General features: G+C 41.2%; 1 protein-coding gene across 3 annotated transcripts in view; it reads right to left on the reverse strand.

The window, feature by feature from the left end:
• Positions 1 to 23,883, reverse strand: part of PTPRT (protein tyrosine phosphatase receptor type T) — a gene marked incomplete at its 3' end in the record, with an annotated part of 341,057 nt that overhangs the window by 95,338 nt on the left and 221,836 nt on the right. For all 3 annotated transcript variants that reach the window (XM_082007343.1, XM_082007341.1, XM_082007342.1), the window contains exons 9-10: positions 23,097 to 23,298; positions 19,533 to 19,635 (exon numbers count right to left, since the gene is read on the reverse strand). In XM_082007343.1, the coding sequence (XP_081863469.1) occupies positions 19,533 to 19,635; positions 23,097 to 23,298 (305 nt within the window). The remainder of the gene's footprint in view (positions 1 to 19,532; positions 19,636 to 23,096; positions 23,299 to 23,883) is intronic.

The following is a 23,883-nucleotide window of genomic DNA, read 5'->3' on the forward strand; positions in this document are numbered from 1 at the left end:
CTGGCAGAAGTCAGAATAGATTGCAATCATGTCACACTTTGGAAAAAAGATTAAATAATAAAATATCCAGTCTATAATGAATTTTTAATGTACTGAATATTAGAAAGTAGATGCTTACTTCTTCAGTCACCAAGTTGAAACATGAATTGTTTGTTCGGGCCAAACGACGATTGCGGTAGCAGGTGTCAACAGTGTCAGGTCCCTTTTGGGGGGTTTCAGGGTGCAAGAACCAGTTTAGATTAAAAAGATTCTTAAACCTTCTAAGAACGTAACTTTTTTTGGCCCTCTCTCACATCTCTTTTTGGGATATTATTGTGGGATGAAGAGTTCTCTAACGTTAATTCTTGATGACAAGTTTCCTCCTACCTTCCATCACTAAAAGGGTGGCTTATAGACTGAGCAGGTGGCTTTATACCGCTCCCAATTCACTTTTGTTTCAGGAAACAACAACTTTTCATATTCTTTCCAGCTCTATGAAATGTTAATCTTTTTAGATTCCCGCTAAGCTTTTGGCCTCTAAAATATGTAACAGCAATCTTGTTATTCCTACCTTACAATTTCAGGCTCAAGGAGGCTGCAAGACATTCAGATGCACTTTGCCTTTTTTTGCCCTCAGGCAGTTAAGAAAGCCCTTCAGTTCAATGCTGCTACAGCTGAGGCAGGTTTACTGTCTGCTTAACACCACTCACCCATTTGACAAAGATACTGCTGTAGTCATTTTACTTTCTGTCAGGATATTCACATCTGCTGCCCTCACCTGCCTGTGGGAGAATGGTCCTTTGTTTAGTTAGACAGGGGAGATTGATTAAAAGATTGGAAACAGCCAGCAGTGTATCATTCGACAGGCTTTCACAGGCTCCTTGTTGCAGAAAGATTGGTCTGAAAAATTTCTAGCATAGCAATAGCTCATCAATGCTTCTGTGGGAAGCGAAGTTCTGGCGCCTTCAACAAGCAAGAGTAAACCAAAATCTAGCTCATGCTTTTGAACTAATGCTTACTTCAGGTCTGCCGGTATCTGGCACGCTCACTCTTAACGATGAGGCGCTCAGAGAATCGCTTGGAAGTTATTTGGCTCCCACTGCTAGGCACAAAAACAACTAATCTTTATAAGTACAACCAATTTATGATTTGCTTAATACTGAAGTTGTCCTTACACAGGCTAACGTTTGCTAATGCAGCAGGGCTACCCACCAGACATATGGATTGCAGCCTTTAATGATGTCCTGTCAGCATTTTGGAAAACTTTCCTCAATCCTACAGCTCGTTGGAGGCTTTAATAAAATATTTTAGACCTTCTCTGATACTTATTTTATGATTTTTAAAAAGATAAACAGGTTTCAGCAACACTTTAAGTATTATCATTGAGGACGTAAGGGGAGCTGTAAGCAAAAGCCTGCTTAACCTAAACCCTCTCCTCAGCTTAGCAATAAAAACTTTTAGCTTGCCATTTTGGACACTATCTACTAACAGACTATCTGCAGATTCTTAGTCTGACTCTTCTCTCCGGCAGTAACAACTTACTGTGCTGGGAAAATTTGTCATTTTATTTGTCAGCATATGCAAAATCGTAGCAGACATTTTTATGCGCATTTGCCACACGCCTTCTAACATAAAAATGCTTCATTCCTATTTTATTCAATTCCAAACACTTGTATTTTCTGGTTATAGAAAATGTTTCCTTATGTATATACATAAATATATATGTATAAATATACATTACTCTCCTTTCAGCCTATGCAGAGGCCAAGGGTTCCCTCTTCCTATGTCCCTAGCCCTAGTGTCCAAAGCGTGACCCGTGCTCCCTTGGTGATCCCACTTGCAAGCCATGAGCCTATACACTAGTGTCTACTCAGACAAGGGGAAGCTCCCAAGGACAGGAATTGCCAGAGAAGAACTGAACTCTCTCCCTAATCTTTAGAGAACTTATTTACCTCTGAAGACATTCTCCATTTCTCCCTTGACGGTTCTGATATACGCTCCAGCAGTATAGGCACTTTTTTTATCATGAGAGTTTTAATACATGTAGAACATAATAACAGGTACTCTTTTACCTCTATTCTTTCACATTTTCACTTCCCTACTTAGCCATTAATACACTTCTTCCTTTCATGGGGATAACTCACACTTTTAATGACCTGAAATCTTACTTTTAATGTTTATTCTTTTGGAATAAATTGAGGTGTCTCTGGAAGCACAACGGTACGTTCATGAGCATTCAACTGAAATGTAACAGATGTCCCATTTGTGTTCAAGTTAAAACCCCGTTAATTTGCTGGTTGACTACCATCTCCTTTTCTATGAAACAAATATCTGAGCTAGCACTGCTGTCATTGTTCCCTCTGTCTAAAAAACCTGCTCTGGTAAAAGTTAGGATGAGTGACTGACTGCTTTCTTGGCATTTTTTTGCGTCATGCCCCAGCTCACACCGACTGACAAGGCACGTGCATCTCTGTGTGCTTTCCCTGCTTGACTGTCATCCTTCAGCCTCACTCTTTTCTCTGAGTCTCAGTTATTTGGTAGTGGTCGAGTGGCCAAGAGCATGGCTTGATTTCAAAGATTACTCTGGACTGAAGATTATCACTCCGAGAAATTGTTTCCTTATCAAATGATTACTCTGGGTCTTGCTTTCTGATATTTTGATCCCAGTATTTTGATCTCCCTAGACCCTCCAGAAGTGCAGGATTCACAGTTCACCCTTAGCTAGTACACAGACTGGTACAGTCTCATTTTCTTTTTTCTTCTTTTCTGCCATATCTTTGTTTTTCAGGTTATACACTCTTTTCCGCATGTTTTGTAAAAACCTCTAATCTACCTAGGAGTAGAATTTTCCTGACTGCCTTTAGGACATTTTCAGAGATCAACTTCTCTATGTTAACCTGTGAAGTGCTGCAAGGCACATCAAGTACTTCCACACCTACTATCAACAGCATGAAGATGCTCTCATGACTGTTTGCCTTTTCACTGGAGCAAAAAGCCAGTGATCCTATGTCTGAATGAAATGCCTGTGGGAATTCTGAGTAGCAAGTACACAATTACCCACCCTGAAGTTTGGCAAAACCATCAGCATTACCACAATTCTCAAAAGAGTAAAAGGTAATTCAGCTTTGCTCAGAAGATGATAACTTTCTGGAGATACGTTATGACCTCTAAGATTGCCGTTAGGCACTAACTCAAACCCTATGAGTAGGATCCGCCCTTTTGGCCTGGAAAAGCACTTCAGCTGCCGTCACATCTGTTTTGGTGCTGAGCAGGGTCAACCATTTGCAACTTGTTGCGACTGACAATTTTGTAATACACAACCAAGGGAAAGAGGAATACTCTTCCAAAAAGAAGTGCTAGAGGGAAGGAAAAAAAAGTGGAAAGTGGACATAAAGAGGAGCTATCCAAACTGTTCTAATAGCTCTTATTCTGGCTACCACGTAGGTAGTAACATGAGTCTCCTGGGGTTCTCCCTGTCTCAAGCTTCAAAGCTACTGCTTCCAGCCAGTATCAGCTAACAGTGCTTTCATAGCAGGAATCAATACAGCAGTTGAAAATGCCCAGCTGGATAAAAGAAGGTTTCAGTGTTATACATTGAAATTATATTAAGAGAGACAACAAAAGCAGAGCATTAAAACTCCCGACACTATATAACGGCTTCAATACCAATAAACTGAAAGATGATACAGTAAAACTAACTACTACATTTCAATTTTTAATATTCAGCCACATTTGCAAACATTGCAAGCAAATCCACACGTGTGCCTGCTGCGGGACAACAGAAGCAGTGCTAAGCTGCTCCACCTCACTGCAACCAAATACCACTGCTGTCCCCATAAGCGACAGGTTTCCAGACACCCATAAGCTCTCCAGAGAGCTCTCTAGGGGTTCTCACATCTGGGCTACTAACCAAATGCCCGACTTCCTAGAAGGCTGGGGAGCAGACTGCCCTGTCGCGCAGCTGCACACTCGTATCGGGAAAGGAGGCCAAAACCGGGTTCCTTGATAAGTCTCACAGGTCTTAGATAAATCCACATTATTTTAGTAAAAGCTTTTTAAAGTTTTTGACAGCTCCATTCTAAATCGCTGATAAAAGTTCCAGCCACAATGGTTGCCACAGTACCAATGTTGTCTGCACAGGAAGAAAATCTGCTCTTATCATCATCTACAAGGTAATCTTTTAAATGATGAGTTCTCTATTCAGTGTGGAAGCACAAGTACGGGTAATCAACATTCCAAACCACTGCCCGCTTCTGTGCAACTGAGAACTCTCTGAGCATTGTTCGACTTCTCCATCCCCTGCTCTTCGTTTCCTTTTCTGCTGCTTGCAGCACAAGTTGAGGATGGACCGAGGAAAGCGCTTGCCCACAAATCTAGCCATGCTTTTAAGACCAGACTCAAGTTCTGGATGTAGGATGTGCACGAATGCGGAGGGGAAAAGCAGAGTCGGAGCCTTCCATAAAGCATTCAGCGTCTGGTCGGTGCACTTTGGTATCCCGACAAGATACTTATTAACAAGGTGAAATCTTCACTATACACCTGATAATGGTAGGGCATGAAAAGAAATAGAATTTCTTCGTAACCTTACAGTGATCCCCTCACCTGACATATTAAAGCTTAAAAGAAACAACACTTCTGCAGCTTAGTACTCCCTCTGGACCAATTTTGGTACTAAATTTTCTTAAATGTATCATATAAAGTTTTCATGTCTTTTCATTTAATTTTAATATTTAACACATAAATATATTATCAGCCATATATTATTTCCAATAATATTTTCTCCTGGGGAACAAAAATAAGTGGCAATTAGTAGAGCCTCATCTTGCAGTGCATTTTTTAGTAGATTATTGTGAGCAGGTTTTGCAGTTCACCCTACAGAGAACAGAAACTTCTCATTTCTAGCTCAAATGAACATATTACTTTCTGAATAACTGTTTGATAGGCTACAAGAAATAAGATATTACCAAAGGGGAGACATTTCCTTACCCATAGTTATTTTAATTCAAGGAATGAAGGACAAAAAGGGCAAATGAAGTAAGGATGGAAAAGACTTGCATTTTCCGATAGCTGCATCCTCTCGGACTGAAGGCATGTGGGATGCAGCAGCCGACACGGAGTTGGACACTGAACTGCCATTGTTGCACCTATTCTGTGGAACTAACAGATTCAGCAATTCTGAAAAGGCTGTCTGAAAACATGACAATCAAACCCAAATACTATGTGAGCAATCCACTAGAGCTAACGTTGCACAGCGGCGAATAAAAGGCACCGGGTGCATATGAAGAGTCAAAGGTACAATAATTAGAGAGGCCAACAACCAGTTCAGCTTCTTTTCTTTTACTTACAACCCAAATTTTTTAAGGAGGATGCTCTTAAGGCTGTGAGAGAATTCTCAGAATCCTGCTTCATACCCTCATCAAGCATCACACAAAGACCTCAAATGCCAAGTGTGGATTTCCTACTGCAGAGCTCTGTAGCAAACTACAGAAATCAGATACAACTTCAGCCATCAAACATCAGGCCTGCTCCCTGAAAATACATCCTCAGACCAGTTTCCCTTGATGTTATTTAAACATGGCAGTCCTGATACCAGCCAGCAGTTTTGTTGGGTTTTTTTGCTTTGGTTTTCTTCTTTTTTTTTTTTTTTTTTTTTTTTTTTTTAAGACCCCATTTTTTAAGTTAACAGTTAAGTCACAGAATCCAGGCCACAGATACTTAACACTAACATTTTATCATCTGGGTTTCCATTCAACTTACAACCATGTTAAATTTGGTTGAGACAATTTAAATATATTCCTATATACCCATGAAGGTTCATCACCTTTTTTTCTGACAGCATGGAGCCATCTCTCAGGACACTGGGATGGGAGAGGGTTTGATGCGTTGCCTGACACCCACATTTAGAATTCAGATTAGCTATTGAATGCACATATGTTTGTTTTATGGCTAAGTTGATTTCAGTGATGCAAACCGAGACAAAAGAGTAGCATCAACATCTTTATTTTCTCTTTTTTAAAGGTATCTAAAGAAAAACCTGAATTCTGCCACACAGGCAATAAGAAACAAAATAATGAGGAATTTGAGGAAACATAATAGGGATGGAAGCTAGAAATAGCCTATAAAAATCTATCAGTACTCTATAGAACGTACTCCAAAATAAATGTGAAATTAAACGGTAGATGAGATCCTTCCAACAAGTATGCCTCCAGCCCTCCCATGATTGTCCATAAAAGGGATTTTGTAAAAAAATAAACCACCACCAAACTCTAAAAAAGATTTTTATTATGTAGGTGATTGTCTACTAAAATTTACAAGAACTAAATGGATAACTGCCATAAAGCCTGACGCTGAGACTTGCCGTTCTGAGCACACACTGAGTCTACAACACCGCTTTCCTCTGGCTGTAATGGGAACGTTTCCTCTCCGGGCTCCTCCTGCACTCCTGTAATCAAATATTCGGGTATTCAGAGTCAACTCCGCAGGCAGTTCCCAAGTTCATAAAGTTTTCTGGATTCAAAGAGGTGGCAATATATTCCTGAGAATTGAGTTACCTACTTCGCATGTTCTAAAATGTCACCACTAATATCTTCAATGGCACCTTTAATCAGAAGCTCTGAAACTAATGTGCAAAACATAATGAACTGAGTCTCACGGCCACCCAGGATGCGCCTACAAGACTCAGTGCACTGTTCTACAATTTTCTGTCTACTTAAGAACTGACTCAAACCCATTAAAATCAATTAAAAATTGCTACTATTCCCATTAGGTTTTGAACAGCTCCATGCAGAATACAATATGCTGAAGTTAAGGTTATCTTTCAATAAATATTTTTATGCAGAAAATAAAAAAAAAAAAAGATATTGTTCTGTGATGTCACCTTCTGGAATATGCTTGGCTATTTCGAGGATTCAAAAACTAGCCCATTGTGAATATTAGGCTGCACTGTCATCAATATAATCATTAAAAGAAATCAGCTTGTTCGCATCTGCAAGACATTCACAAAAATAAAGCTTATGATAGTGATGCTACTTGAGCAAATAGTCTCTCATTGCAAAGTTATTCACATCAGATCCTTCATTTTGAAGTTATTTTTGTGTGTTCTTTTAACATTGATTTAAATTAAACTCTTCTACAGTCACTGAAGTTGAAGAATGCCAACAAAATATCCAAATTCAGACAAATTAGTAAAAGGGGCATAGAAAGAAGGGATGGTAATTACTGCCGTTGCTATGAAAAAAACCTGCTGAGCTAGAGCCAATAGTAATATAATCCATTTAATCAAGAAGGTTGATAAGAGAGTCTCTTCACATTTTCTTCTACTCTCGTATTCAGTTCAGTAGCCTAGATTTACTACCAAGGCACGCTGTACCCTGAAACTCATGAAACAAAGAGTAGCGGTTTCACACTTGGATAATACTATTTGGAGTCAGAGTTTTCACATGGACATTCTTTTATCACTAAAATTTCAAGCTTTGTTAAATTTCTATAGTGATTGAAATGGCCTCTAGAAAAAGTAAGAAAGTTTAAAGACTGCATGCTCCCTGTATAGAAAAGAGATATGGTCCCATACTCTCCCCAATCAGTCTCAGTATATGCGATGAGCTACCTGTGGTACAGGTGGTCGTATCTATTTAAAGAATTGCACATGGTGTCAAGCTTAAAAAATAAAAAGCAAAAGCAAACAAAAGATTTGTATTTGCAGAAAAGCATCCTGCCAGCATCACTATATCAAACTCTGTCTTTGGCCAGAATATTTTGTCTGAAATTTCTTTACAATCATATTGCAACATCACATAAAATTCCCAAAACTGACTAAAAAATAAAAAAAACTATGAGAAAGTAACCTTTTTTGGGGGGTGGGGTGTTAGTTTCTTTGTTTTCTTGTTGTTTGGGGTTTTTTTCTTTTTCTTTGTAAAAAGCAGTGATAATGTAATGTCAAATGTAACGACACATGGCCCCAAACCCTAAGTGGGCAGACTTTTATCCCGACAGACCTCTGAGGTACAATAATAATTGCTCCAGCGTTGCAGCTGTATACAGAGTGGGACATAGAAAGTGCCATCAGTGACTTGCCCAGTATCACGGAACCAGTTGTATATAAATAAATACCCACATTCTTATCCAGTATCCCAACTTCCATCCACCAGCCAATATGCCCTTTCTAATGGAGTCTGGATTTGCCAGCCTGAACACATGTTAATCCTACAAAGTCTTTCAAAAAGGCAAAATAAAATTTAAAAAGCTACTCCTGGGCACCCCTTGCGATGTGACCTGCAGAGATGGAGGAGGAGCAGGCAGCGCTGGGAGAGAGACGTGTTCCGGTGACCCTCACTTTCTTAGAATTGCACCACCCAAAAGACACAACAGCTTGTCAGACTTTCACGAACACCCATGACAACGTCGTGGCAATAAGCAGGTATAGCGACGGTTTAAATAAACAGCTGTGCGCTTGCGTGCGCATCAAAATACCTGTGTCTGCACATACATGTATGTACATACACATACAAACGTATATGAAAATCAGTGCTTCCAACCTCATAATGTTCCACTCACCATGACTCTTCTCCAAGTGCCTAACAACCACGTCTTTCCAAGGAAGATCAGCTGTTGAAAGAAATCTAAAAATGCAATTAGTCCCATACAGTTCTGAGCAAGTCTAATCATCATGCCTGTGCACTGCAAACAGAAACGTGGTAATGTGCACAAAAAGTAGGTAGTTGTCAAAAAGACAACTGTATTGACAGACAGTATTTACTGCCCAAAAAGAAGGATTTGTGTGCTTAAAAGCCCGTTTTTCCCAGCTGTATCATTTGGTCTAATAAAAGATGCTATCCATAATCACAGTATCGCCTCCTTTCTGTCCCCAGACCACCAGAACGCTGCTACTGCATCTATTTACTTGTATTATATATGCATCATTCTTTTAAATGCTTTAAATTCTCTCGGTTTAATCTTCTTGCAAATAAAAATTTAAAAAAGAAAAAAAAAATTAAGAACCAGAGGGCATTTCAAAGCTCTGTGTTCCATTATCTCAACCATCTCCATAAGCCTGACCTGGCTTGCAAAACAGATTAGACATAATAGCTGCTGTTCCCCAGTGGAACAAGCCCAGTCCCTATCTCTCCAGTTCAATGTTATTTTGTGCTGGCAGATTAAAGATAATGAGTGCAGGCAGATACGGCTTTCGCTGCAACAGGAGCTCATGTTAGTGGCTTTAGAGGTGTTTTTTCCCTCCTGAGCCACCTGCCATCTGTTTGATCTACAAAAAAAAAAACCAAACCCTTTTTTGTTAATGTCACTTAGCATTAAACAGGCGTCGCTGGCTGAGGTCTTGCCGTCATCCTCAGCGATGGCTGGTTTAAGACTACAAGGAAGCTTCGAGGACAAAAAGAGCCAAAGTGGATCTCGAACAAGCTGCACGACGAGGAGAGCCTATGACACACCCTTACCTGGGATTGTCCAATGCTTTCTGCCACGTCCTTTATAATAGCAGTAGCTTGGACAAGGGGAAGGGTATATTTGCATATGTTCTCAGTCAGAATTAATTTGGGCATTTCCAATGGCTTCCAAGAAATTACGTCCATTTGGATGCAGAAATAATCTAGTTGTTTTTCAAAGCTTTCTCTCCCTTTTCCACAACCATAGCTACCAGACTGTGGAGGGAAAGCCCACACATAAGAATCTGATATCTTTTTTAAGAGAGACACTAGAAAAATATTTTTGCTGGTTTTATGTGTGGGGGTTTTTTGTTAAAACTAAAAGGCTAAGAAAAATACAAGACACATAGGGGGAACCTGCTCTTGTTTCTAACCTCAGCAGAAGCTTTCATTACTAGACAAGGCCCGTATGGTCAGTAACAGTCTGCTCACAGTTATATTATCCATGTACAATAGAAAAGATGAGCTCTCCTGGGTAAGGATAATAGAGATTTTTCAACACCTGAATCTGCAGGAGTATCAGCCAGCTTCTTTGCACCTTTTGTGGGCACTTTGTGCTTTTCAGAAAGTGCAAAGGCATCATGCTTCTGACACCAGGGAGAGGTCTTAAAAGGTACCTTCACTACAGTATCTCCTGCCCCAGAACAAAGGAAAATTGAGGATGGAGAAAGGGGAGAAGGAAAGTCCCAAGGGCAAGGATTTCTCTGCATCAGTTCACAGCTGATCTGTCATCATCTGCAAACACCTCTTACCTCCACCATAGCGGGGATGGGGCAGATTTAAACATCGGGAGGTTGTATCTGATAATCCTGTACTTCACCAACTCCCTTCAAAATGAAGCATCTCTGATGCAAGAGAAAACATGAAACACAGGGTGTATCCTTTGGCAGGAAAAAAATCAATCTGCATAACATCACCTCCTGCAGTTACTTGGGGGTTCGCCAAGGTGGGTGCTGAGGGAAGGCAGCATTGCCTCCCCTTCTCTTTTGCTGTTTGACCTTTCCACCAAAAATACTGCATGCTCTGCATCTCTCCTCACCTTCCTCTTCTGCACCATGGCTACTTTCAATTAAACCAGCCCTATTTCCCCTTCCTTTTGCACAGTAAGCAAATCCCTCACCATCTCCTAGCTCTGTCTTTTGCTTTGGAAAAACGCTGTGTAAGGAGAACTGAAATTATAGAGAGGCAGAACAGCATCATGGCTGCAGAGGTTTATTCTTCTGAATCGTCTGGCTGCATTTATGATAATCCCTTCATCCCATCTGCAGCCCACGCACTGGTGCAGCAACCTCTTTTCTAGTTCCATGAAATTATGCATTCATTATGGAGGAAATTAACACCTCAAAGCAAACTATAATTAGGAATTCTTCAATTCGGTTTATGCTTTTTCAATTAGACCCTCTATAATTTTAATCACGGGAGCATTAACATGTTTCCGGAATTGATATACCTGTAGTATAATTAAATCCTGAAATGCCTTAGTCTGCAACAGCAAAGCAGAGCTTACTCATCTTCCCTTTTATCACATTTCTATGTTATAATAGATGCATTGAGGGGCACCTGCTAGTGTAAACATTGCCTGCCACACGCAACAGAGAAGAACCCGCTTGCCCTCTGAACTCATCATCCTTACTCCTGGTAGAGGGGCTGCTGGCTGGATAAAGCTTGTGCTTTGCATCTGAGGGGTGGACATTTGCCAGGGACTTGTGCCCAGACTCATCCCATCTCATTTTAAGTACCTTAAGGAGCTGCTTCAATTAGGTAAATCATCCTTTGTGGTCCACAAAAAGAGCCAAGCTCCTTTCTGTGGGCTGCTCCGACCTTGAGTAGCTCTGGTCAGGCTCAGTTCATCCCATCAAAGGGTCTGATCCAAGGGCTCTCACAGGCAAAAGGAGGCTTGGCAGTATGCCTCAAGAAATTCAGGGTTTCTAATTTTTAAAATCTTCAACACAGTTTGCTATTAATCCTTTTATTCTGAGATAACAAGGAAAGGGCATACTGACTGTGGGAGCTGCGAAGCAAAGAAATGTCTTGGAAAAAGAAACCTTCAAACTGGCAACCATGGGTATTTTCTCCTGTTCCCTCATTTTACTGGTTGACAGTACTGATGTGAGAAAATGGTCATCAATTTGTGACTCTCAGCTTAAAGTTCAGCTTTCATTAACCTTTTGATTGCTGGAATTTAATTTGACAGTTTACGTGGACAGCATAAAAGATTTATGCAAAAACATTCACTCCCCCACTCCCAGTATCCTCAGGCCTTCATAAAATAAAACGTGTTAGCAAAAGCTTCACTGCAGAGCTAATAAAATGCTGCTTGAGACAAAAGAATTGGCTTTATGTGTAATTTGATTGTTAAAATATTATCATTAAAATATATGCAAATTTTATGGCTTTCCTGTCCCATTTCTGTCTAGCCAAAGCTCTCTGTGGAATGGTTAGTAAGATGCAGCAGGTCATCCAGGCTCAGAGCTATGTTTCTGATGGCTGATAAATGGGCAAAGGCAGTTTTATGACCTTTTAAGGGACAGTATTCTCAGATGAACAGTATGCTGATCCAGTAAAGAAAATGCATTTCCTGTACCAGATGAGACAACTGACCCGAAATGCCCCTTATCCTCACTTCTTAGGGCCAACCCCTGACTCTTCAGAGGGAACAAAAAAAAAAACTTTGAAACATCCATTCAACTAATAACACCATGCTACATAAAAGACTAATTATTCCTTCCTGATACTTATGGGTGTCACGATGCATCCCTTGATCTCCATTATGCTTCTCTCCTGATGCAGTAGGCAAAGCACTTCTAAGATGCAGAATAACTTGAAGTACCACTGAAGTCATCATGTACAATCTAAACCCACCATCCAACGACTCCAGCTGAAATGGAAGCGTATGCTCAGGCTTGCAGCGCTCTGGGGTCAGCTCACCAGGCTTTGGACATGCTGATGAGGTCAAGCCTGCAAATGCTTCCTAGGAAACTCTATTCTGTTCTTTTTCCATATAATAAACATCATGCTGATGCACACAGCTGCCATTATTCTACGTCTTTCATCCAAATTCTCATTTTCATTCCCTCTCTCATATTCACACATAGTTAAAGAAAAAAGCAGGTCTGGTTTATCTTTAAGAGGAAAGAAACTCGCTCATTTACCTTCAAACTCTTGCCTAAATTAAAGGCAGAATGCCATGCAGGAGAAACCCAGCTTGAATGATTTCAGAACAATATCCCTGAGGTATATTATAGGAGATGTTAATTAATACAGATAATGAGGCTTATAATACCAGAAGCCTAGATTGATAATCTCATTCCTCATTAGATACTACAAAATTAAAAGATCTAATGTGATGACTGTTTGCCCTGTATTCAATCAACCAAGTCACGTGATGCATACATTTGAATATGAGTTTAGAAAAAGCAGGCCAGGAGTTTTATTTTCCAGGTATTTATAACATGCCTATCAATGCAACAGAACTTTCAGAATTACCAAGAGCATGATAAATTGTTATGCTCCCCATAGCTTTCAAAATTAGAACCTTTTTTTACTGTTTCACTGATCCTTGACTCTGGTCTTTATTTTCAAGCACAAGGTTCGCTGCGTGGGAGTTTTAAGAACAAGAAATTGCCACCCTTTCTTGGCATTAATAAATTAATTATCAACATAAATGCCTGAGGCAAGCTCATACAACGCCACTAAGAAGTTGTAAAGCAGCAAACCGAACAGCATTGCTCCCTATATAGCTACAGAGATCTACAGACCAAAGCTACCACCTGTAAAACAAAAGCACCAGCAAATTTTGCATGTTTATAACTTTTTGTCTCATTCCTACTCCACCACAGAATCAAGGTCACCAGGCTTGCAAACCGCTCCTTCATAAAAACAAAATCAAAATAAGGGTGCGAAGGAGAGGGATATAGGAAAGGTAAGCTCAGGATGAACAGATGATGCCTGAAACCACAAGAGAAGAAAGAATTATCTAGAGTATGGTGCAGAAATTCTCCAATTTTACTTTGTTGCAGACTGAAACGGAAGGCAAGTTTTATCTAGTCAAAGTCTGAGTTCTTCAATATAAAATGGATGCAATACCACTCCCCTTCATCACAGGAAATTTTCATTCGTTACTGTACGTAGGAATACATAAGTACGAAGATCATACGGGATTGTTTGCTTGGAGAATAGTTTGAGCATAAAACCAGAAAAAAACACTGTTCTTGAGTGTTCTGTTAAATAACGCTACAACTGTTTTATCTTAATTTGTTTAGCATCATGTAGACAAAAAATATTTCCTTTATTTCATGCTTGAGAGACCACAAATCAGATAATACCCAAGAGTAATGTGGGGCTTGGTCCATATAAATTAATTTCTCCTGCTGGTTGGCTATTGATATGAAAATATTTGTCTCACCTTTGCTCAGTACTTCTGAATAGATTTGAAACATTTAAACTCCTGTTCTCTTATTTAAATTCACTTATTTTTTTTAAGATGTATGTTAATAAACTAACTCATTCTTCCTCACCATCAAAGGGATTACAAGCATCTGACTATTGCACACATACATAATAAATGACTCTTACCCTCAATATATTTCTCCGGGATCACTTACACATGCTACTTACACTGCATACATATATGCATATTATATGTATATGCTCCCCTACAAACCTATATATATTTGCATAAAGGCAAGTGCAAAACTGAATACGTTTGTTCTAATAATACTGTTCTTCAGCACAGTACAGGGGTCAGGTGCCTAAAGACCATCCAGTACCTACATGCTGGCAGACACACAAAAGAACATCGCAGATTATTTGCTGATACACCTCAGAGAACTGCAGGAAGATAGGGAGATTAAATCCATCTTTTTCCAACAAAAAAAGTTCTCCATTTTCTGAAGACCCAAAAAATAATTGCAGACTCTTCTCTAACATCCTTCTGCAGTGTCCTACAGCTCCAATACGCACAGCAGCATATCAACAAGGCAATCACACCTAAGGGGAGCATTTATTTAAACTCTGAAATCCTCAAAACCAATACATGCTCTGGCAATTTGACTTTCTCCATAACAGTAGTATAGGTAGATTGATAGAACCAACTGCATGTTAATAAACCAGATGGACTTTCAAATATCCAACACACAAAAAACAGCCCAGTGGACATGTCGTGTAGATAAAATCCCTCACAGTGGTATTTTCAAGCAGTGAATGGGATATAAATTCTCAAATAGAGAACTAAAGATGTCATATGTGAATAATCTATGAAGGACCGACTCAGCTCTCCTGACAATAACAGATTGAAAGGCAGAATTATCCTCAAAATCACACTGGAGATTTTCAGGAAGAGTTGAGGATTAAAGATAGGGAACACGTGCGTTGTTCTTTCCCCTTCTGAATCTATTATAGATGAATGTCATTCTTCAGCAAATCAATCATAGCACCATTCACAGGCTTTAGCTTGATATAAGAACACCTAAAAGTTATTTTTAAAGGGCAATGTGGAGTCAAGCTCTGCAGGTTATACCATGGAAAATGAAGGCAAGAATGAAATGCCTGTGCCACAAGGGAGAATATTTATGCCTGCTGATGCTTCACCTTTCTTTTGAAAATAGGACAAAATAGATGAAAGAATATCTAAGTTTGTATTATTTCTATTAGTTCATGTGAAAGTGTCTTCATTTTTATCTACAGATTGTTAACAATGCCAAGTTCATGATCATTAGTTTTATAAACAACCTCATCTAAGTTATTTATCATGAGCACTGGGGAACATCAGAAATGTCTTAATGTTGAAAGTGACTTTGGATTTGGCATACTTGCATTTCAGATGAACAGAAGTACAATGACTCTTACTTGAAATATTCTACAATATTACTCTAAAAATGATCTTGCACACCATACTCAATCTGTATGCTGCTCAGCCTGCAGCAGAATGAAATAACACAAGACAAAGTCACATACCTATCTTATCTATAGATACTAGTTTAAAGTCACACCCCCACACATACTGCAACCAACCATCCCCAGCATATAAGAAGAAATATTAAGAATAATTACGTTACGGTCATTTTTTTTTCATCTTCACAGTTTGGGGCAACTATTAAAAAAAAAAATGGAGCACTGCAGAGCAGAAACTGGCTGCCTGAAGAAGTGCCAGGTTGATGAGACGAGGGGTTGACCTATTCCTGCACAGCGAAAGATCTGAATGTCGGAAGTTTTACAAGAAGGTGTGAGGAAAATCTATTTCAGACTACTTTCAAGTACTTTTTCAGAACCATCTAGGGCAGCCTGGGATATGAAAGGTCAGGCTGCAAAGGCGAAGGGATCTAGGAAAGCATGGTCATGACTACGAGGGAGGCCAGGAGAACAGGCATCCTACCAGCGTGCTGCATCATGCGGTATCCCCTCCAGCGACCACCGCACCAGCTCGCTGCCGTGCGCGGAGATTTCTCACAGTCATTTGTCTCGAATCTGTGCTTTCACTAATGCCTTGGGTAACTGAACAAAAGATGCCATCAGATTAAGAGGGGCTTTAAGTCATTTTAGGTTGTATGAGAACTTTAAAGCATTTTGAAAATCAATTTTATCATATTTAATAGAGATGAATGGAAAATACAATACAATAAAATACAATACTTGTGAAGGAGAAATAAAACACACAACAAAGGTAGAACAACTAACCAGACAACAACTAAGAGGATATATTGGATCTCAGCTCGACTATGAAAAAAACACTGAGGAGGAAAAAAACCACCTCATTCTTGTGTGTTAAGAGTGTCACAAGCAGTTCACAGTATGTAATTCTTCTAATCTGCTGGGTTCTGTTGAGGCCTCTGAGGGAATGCTACCTGCTTTTGGATATGGTATTTTGAGAGAATTTACATGAATTGGAGGTGCAGAACAGCCTGAAAGAAAAGGGAGGAGGTTGCGAAAAATCTAAGGTTGAAATAATTGGATTTGTTGAGGCTAGAGTAAGAACAGACTATACGGTTATACAGAGAAAGGTATTCACAGATTCTGAGGCTGTTACAGTTAATAAATAGGTAAAATTGTCCCCAAAACCCCGTCCCCCTTGCCCCCCTCATCATCCATTCTGGTTTTCATGCACGTGTCTAAGTCAGTGAAATGGGCTCATAATAGGAAATAATCTTATCACTTAGATGTGGCATGTAAATATTACACTCTGCAAATGTGTATGTAATAGAGTACAATGCAATTAAAGAAATCAGAATGAAAATTTATAAAAATCTCTCCCAATTTTTTTGTAGAGATGCATTTGCTGGAAAAGACATTGTTCACCAAATGCAGTTAAAGTGTAGTAAATTGACTTCAAGAAAAATCACAAGACTTTTCAATAAAAAGACAAAATAGCAATGCTCTTAAGACAGCAGGTGGTAAAATGAGATACAGGAATGTTCCCCCATATAAAGAAATAAAACAAAAGGGAGTTGCGTGGTTTTACTGTTCTTTTCCAGCAGAAAAACATCCTTAAAGGACTCAGAAAATAGGCTCCTAAATTCACTCATATGGAGTACCAGAGATTGAAAGGAAAACTTTAAAATACATTCCTCAGAAAAAATAGAAGAGGGATGGTGCTAAGTCTTAAAGAGCAGATTTTTTTGCTTAAGAGCATCAGTGCAATTTGGGGGAAAGCTGTGACATAGGGTGGACCACCAACTGATGCAGGCTACTTCATTAAATCAGAGATTTTACATCAGAGCAATTTGCCCCTGAATACTTAGTGGGACACCCTTCAAAAACACTAAGAACCTGTCAGTAGGGTGTAGAAACCCAAGTGACTTTTGAAAGAAGGGACTATGGGTTTTTAAAATACCACCCATAGGAAAAATTTCAAAAGTCTCTTGTGAAAACTGGAGGTAAAAGCCTGAAGAGCCTACAGGGAGGTAATGGCTGCTGGATACCTCTGCAGTATCCCCTATTTTTATCATAAGCAATTCTAATTAATGTTCTCAGCTGAGGGGACTGGCAGGATGAATGACCAGCCGGCACTTCTGCCAGTGCTGTCTCAGAAGGGAAGTTTGTTCATCGCTGCTGATGCCTTTCACCGGGTACAAATTCACCTAGACAGAAGACAGCAACCAAGTACAGACCTCTAGGTAATGTTTCCAGATGCAGGGAGAGATCTGCAGTCAAGTGGCACTTAGGGACATGGTTTAGTGGGACTTGGCAGTGCTAGGTTTATGGTTGGGCTCAATGATTTTAAAGGTCTTGTCCAACCTACATGATTTTGTGATTTCAGATTCTCATCATTAAGAAGAGGACCCAGCTCAGGGACAGTCAGAAATATTTCTGCAAGGTCCTTGCTCTATTCCATGGGTGCCTGTCTATGCAGCTCCCTGCTCCGAAATCCTCTACTCTGCCAGTGGAAATTGTGCTTCCCTACAACTGGCAAAGCCTCACTAAACCAGAGTTCATCTTTTCTGAACTAGATCACTACTTCACAACTATCCCAGGAGCAATAGCTGGATTATAACATGAAGATGTGAGGAGAGTGGTTAGATCCAGAATCTGAACAAATGCATCTGCAAGCATTAAGGATAGTTCAGACATTCATAGGACAGTTACAAAAAAGGTGTTGTCCATCATGGAACAGAAGGCAGAAGACAGAGGCCTTGAAGTCTCCTCCACCTTCACATGGCAATGTTAAATTCACAGCCTCACAGTACACAGCTGCACGTCCTGCTGCACTCCAGTGCTGCAAAGGCTTCTGAAGCGATGGTGAAAGGGCAATACCCCATGTATCAGGTTTGCGTGGCAAGGATTTGGTAGCAGGGGGGCTACAGGGCTTCTGTAAGAAGCTGCTAGAAGCTTCCCCTATGTCAGACAGAGCTAATGCAGTCGGCTCCAAGATGGACCCACCACTGGCCAAGGCTGAGCCCATCGGCGACGGTGGCAGTGCCTCTGGGGAACAGAGTTAAGGAGGGGGAAAAAAACCCCTGTGCAACTGCAGCTGAAGAGAGGAGCAAAAACATGTGAGAGGAGCAGCCCCGCAGCCCCCGGCCTGGGGCAGGAGGGCTCCAGGCGCTGGAGCAGAGGGTCCGCAGCAGCCCCCGGGGAAGCCGGCTGTGCCCCTGCGGCTATGGAGCTCCACGGGGGAGCAGATCTGCACCCACACCCGGGGAGGGCCCCACGCCGGAGCAGGGGAATGCCCGAAGGAGGCCGTACCCCGTGGGCAGCCCATGCCGGGGCCGGCTCCTGGCATGGGGAGAGAGAGGAGCCCCGGCTGGAGCAGGTTTGCTGGCAGGACCTGGGACCCCGCGGGGGCCAGGCTGGAGCAGCCTGTTCCTGAAGGACGGCACCCGTGGGGGGACCCAGGCTGGAGCAGCCTGTTCCTGAAGGACGGCACCCGTGGGGGGACCCAGGCTGGAGCAGCTCATGAAGAACTGCAGCCCGTGGGAAGGACTCATGTTGGAGAGGTCCATGGAGGACTGTCTCCCGTGGGAGGGACCCCAGGCTGGAGCAGGGCAGAGGGTGAGGAGTCCTCTCCCTGAGGAGGAAGGAACAGCAGAGACCAGGTGTGATGAACTGACCACAGCCCCCATTCCCCGTCCCCCTGCGCCACTTGGGGGCAGGAGGGAGAGAAATCAGGAGTGAAGTTGAGCCCAGGAAGAAGGGAGGGGCAGGGGGAAGGTGCTTTTAAGATTTGGGTTTATTTCTCATTACCCTATTCTGATTTGATTGGTAACAAAATTAATTTTTTTTCCCCAAGTCAAGGCTGTTTTGCCCGTGACGGTAATTGGCAAGTGATCTCTTCTTCTTCTCATCTTGACCCATGAGTCTTTTGTTGTATTTTCTCTCCCTTGCCCAGTTAAAGAGGGGAGTGAGAGCGGCTTTGGTGGGCATGGGGTGTCCAGCCAGGATAAACCCACCACACCCCGTGCAAAGCTATCAGTAATCCTTCCCAGAGGTTAACGGCGGGAGGCAAGTAGGTTGAGACATTTATAAAAGGAGACTGAAACGCAGAATCAACAGCAGAGTTGGCCTTTTAGCCAGCGTTCGCTTTCAGCAGCTACATTATCAGATGAGAATGAGAGAGGTGTGAGTGAAGCCTGGGGAGGAAGGAGAGGGGAGAACTGTGAAAAGAGAAGACAAAACACCTACCTGACAGGCGCTCCCCGGGACTGAGCGGGCTTCAGCATAACGGTGATGGTAGTGTCAGTCTCGTTCAGGGGGGAGTCCGTGTCGTATTCTGGCATCGACGGTGCTACAGCAGAACAAAGAGCAACACGTTAGCTACATATCAGTAACTGCCTTTGGTAGTGATGGCAACGTAATATTAACGTTTCCTGGAGGCTGTTTAACATTTCTTAAATGAAACATCAAAATAGTTCCCGATATTACAACCAAAATGGTCAATACACCATTTTCCTACTAAAATTAAACAGGAATCGGACACAGAAATCTTCACACTAGCTTTGATAATTCTGTTTTGAATTTTTAAGAGAAGGGATCATTCTTTCAATTTTAAAGGTGAAGAAAGAAAACTGCACGGACATTGTAAAACACCACTTAGGATGAGTGAATTGGTGGCAGAGCTAAGAATAGCACCCAGGAAACCTGGGTCTTGTTCACTGTTCTGGTCACTGGATTAGACCTCCCACATCTTAGATAGTTTTTAATACATAGACTTAAGCAGTGTCTCCTTGATTAGGTGGAGGGTGCCTTATGGGGCACAAAAGATGAAAAGAGAGGAGCACAAATTAGCCAGGTTATTTTAGCACTCAAACCCATGACATTTTACCCCAGCGCTGCAGTGATGTTGAATCAACAGGCAGCTGCACGGCTTCCAACGGCGTACTCCGGCAGTACCCAGCCAGGGTACCCCCATCGCTTCACTGACGTGTTCGCCAAAGCAATATAGAAAACCACTGAATATTCACAGTTAGCCAAAGTTTAGTTTCTACTTCTGCTTTGTTACCTTCTATTGGGATCATTTCATGAAAGTAGGACAGCTTTCCTTAGGAAACGTATTTTATTTATTATGTTACTTTCTTCCTTCCCCAATAGCAGACACCTGTTTGGGACAACTTTTATGGGGAAGAACTGAAGAGATCATGAGATCAGAGCAGCACCAAATTTATTCCAAAGATGCAAGTGTCGTTGAAATATCTTTGAAGTGTAAAGCAAACAGAAGAATTCACACAAATAGTTCATCTGTAACTCACAAAGGCAAGAAGCATTGCGGGGGATCCCTTATTTAATCCTCTCATAGTGATTTCCACTGTAATCCTGTTTACGATCAGGATTTTTATCTAAATGCCTGAAAACTGTAAAGAATGGCGGTTGCTATTATCAGCTCAGCTACTGACTTCCCTGTCAATAAGCTGGCAATGAGTTCAGAATGAATGCCAATTCCTTAACGAGGATTTCTCTGAAAAAGGTGCTCTGCACCAAGGGGAAGCAGGGCGAGTCACTTAAAGAAGATGAATGTCACCGGCGGTCTTCTATCGCAGAGATCACCGCAGCTGCTGGAGATGCCACAGCAAGAGCTGTTCAGCAGCTGCTCTGGCCAGAGGGGACGGTGCTACAGCACAGGGCAGTACCACAGAAAGGCTGCAAGGCCAGCGCGGGCACCAGAAACAGGCTGGGCTCTGCCTTCGCAGGCTCCATCGTCCTGCTTTGAAGCAGCTGCGTCTACCTGCAGCGTTGCACTGGTGCAACTAAGTTGTTTCTGCTACGTTAGCTAGCTCAGATGTCTCCTCCTGGCTGTGTGTGAGACCTGCTTAGTTATCTTCTGTGTGAAGCACTGCACCTGCCACAGAGTTTACAATCTTACTTTCAGACACCATACACTTAAAGAAGTAAATGCAAGAAACATAGGTCTTGGAAAGACTAGCTAACGGTATGGAGTACAGTTCAGCAATCAGAGTCTATTAGTCACAAGACACTGCAGTAAGATATAGTAGTTTTCTTGTGTACTCAATACGGAACAGTTGTGTAGTACCTCAATGAAATTCCAATTGGCAGTGATGCCTCTAAAATAGCAAGCACTGCTCATCAATTTAATGCCTATTTTGCAAGGTCCCAGTCCCGCCCAAGTACCATTTCTTGAGACTAGACATTGAAAATACAAGGACAGATACTACTTCAATATCTCTAGTGAGCGGTTCTGTATTTGGATGCTGTCAAAGAGAAGTCCTCACGAGTTCTGTCATTTAATTGCAATTAAGAAATAAACAATGTATCCACCCATATAAACATATACACTCACACACTGCTACAGCACAGATGTCTTTTCATTCTAAAATAGATATAGTCTTACAAGGACATTCCAGTCAATGCAAAAATCCTTCTTCTCCCTACCAACCTTGAGGCTGCCTCTTAGAGCAAGTTTAACAGTAATTTCCAAATTACATGCATAGAACTGACCATGCAATGAGATAATCTAATGTCAGAGATTATTCTAATGCCTGCATGGAATCCGTGCCTATCTGTTGCGAACCAGATGTTTGGAAGATGGAAAAAAAGACAAGACAGTAAACGGAGCACAGCGTGCATACGGTTAATAATCAAGCAGGCTTCTAACACAATTTGAGCACTCCATGAATAATGAAGGCACAAAACCAGAATAAGAGGGGAAAAGGCACTACCATTACTGTGCTATCCTATTTCTCTGGTCACAAGCAAATAGAGTGCATGCCGTGCCTTCCCTTCGCAGCAGGGCTGCGCAGACCCTAACAGTCCGTGGACCCGTTACAACAGTTAATGGCTTTACTTCAAGTGGCTGAGACACGGGCTTTTGCACTCAATGTTAAGAGTTCGAACCCTGCTGGCGGTTAGTGGAGGGAATGGGTACATTTTACCTCCTTAAAATTTACGCTGTCACTTACTGCTAGCAACTTATTTTTATTAACCAATTTTGAAACAAGGCAATGGAAAATATGCACTGTTGTGCACTCTTTTCTACAGCGCCCAGCCATAATTTCAAGCACTACAAGTGTCCTGAATGTCTCAAACATTTATTTCAGCTTTACTGAAAAAACAGTTAAGGTATTCCAAAAAGTGACAGTTTTAAAATCTGTTAGAGAATCTATTTTACGGTTAGCAATTAAATATTAAAGTCTGCCCAATATCAGCTCTACCATCCCTTTATCCAGCTTTTTTTCCTCACAGTTAGCCTAAGTTTCCTTTTTTTTTTTTTTCCCTAGAGACACATGTACCTTCTCTCTGCAATGCCTCCTGATTTTACTGCCTTTCATACACTTGTCTGCCTACCTCAAGCCCTCCTTCTGCCCTTACTCGGAAAGAAAACATAAAAACAGCTTTCCTCCTTTATTTTTCATCTCCTTGCACTATTAATTCAATTACTTCATTACATCCATTTTGGTGCATTCTGAAAATAAAAGCCACATCATTGAAGGAACTTCCCCAACCACACAGATAATCCTAACAATTATTAGAGGGATAGCTAATTTGTAGAACTAATGAAGGTTCTCATTTAAGATGCTCCACAAAGATATACATGGATATTTAAGACATCCACAAATTAACCACTGCACTTGTAACAAACACAGATGCTGGATTGTGGTATCTTTAAAAATTTGCCCTATGAAACTTGTAGAGGAGATACTAAGCTGAATACCTTCTTATACTTTCATGCATCAGCTGTGGGTCTAAAGAACAAAGCCCTAGAAAGTTCTTTTTTCTTCTTCTCCAAAGCAGTACCTGAAATCTTAGTTGCAATCCGTGTTGTGATGGGTGGCCCAAAGCCCTTGACTGTGCTGGCTTTGATGGTGAATGAATACGTAGTCCCTGGGTATAATCCTACAAAGAGGTGATGTGTTTCATTCCTTAGTTTGAAGACCTTCCCTCTTTGGCTGGACAGGTCAGCACTGGGATCCAGAGACCCAACGGCCTTGTATGTAATCTGCAAATGAAGAACAAGGAAAGTAAGGTGATAAGGGGCCTTCTGCACCTGGCTTTTCTCTGCTCCCCTATTCTGCCATTTCTTGAGACTAGACATTGAAAATACAAGGACAGATACTACTTCAATATCTCTAGTGAGCGGTTCTGTATTTGGATGCTGTCAAACAGACATGACAATTTTTCCAAGACTTTACTCAGGAAAAAAATAATTTCTTCTCTCTTCTGAAACCTCAGCATGTGCTGATTTACAACAAAAGATGCAAAAACCTGCTTTTTGTTCTGAACCTCAGAACTTCTGCAGCCAAACCAGAGCACACAGCACAACTGGCAGAATTTTCATGAGAATTTCCCACACAATCCCCCACAGCATACGAAAACTTTTGGTGCAAACATGGATACATTTTCCATCAAGTATTTCTTCCTTCTGACAAATGGTCTTCTCAAAAGGCAGCTGAAAACAATGGGAGCCTTTTACCGATAACAAAGGTTTTGGAAGTCTTTTCCTGTGCTGAAGAGAATACACCAAAATGAAATAGCATGTTTAAATGAAATAAATATCACCAAGTCTTTAGACAAAAGCCCTTCT

Source organism: Phaethon aethereus (assembly GCF_964289735.1).
Source record: "Phaethon aethereus genome assembly, chromosome: 16".
In the NCBI taxonomy this organism is placed as follows: domain Eukaryota; kingdom Metazoa; phylum Chordata; class Aves; order Phaethontiformes; family Phaethontidae; genus Phaethon; species Phaethon aethereus.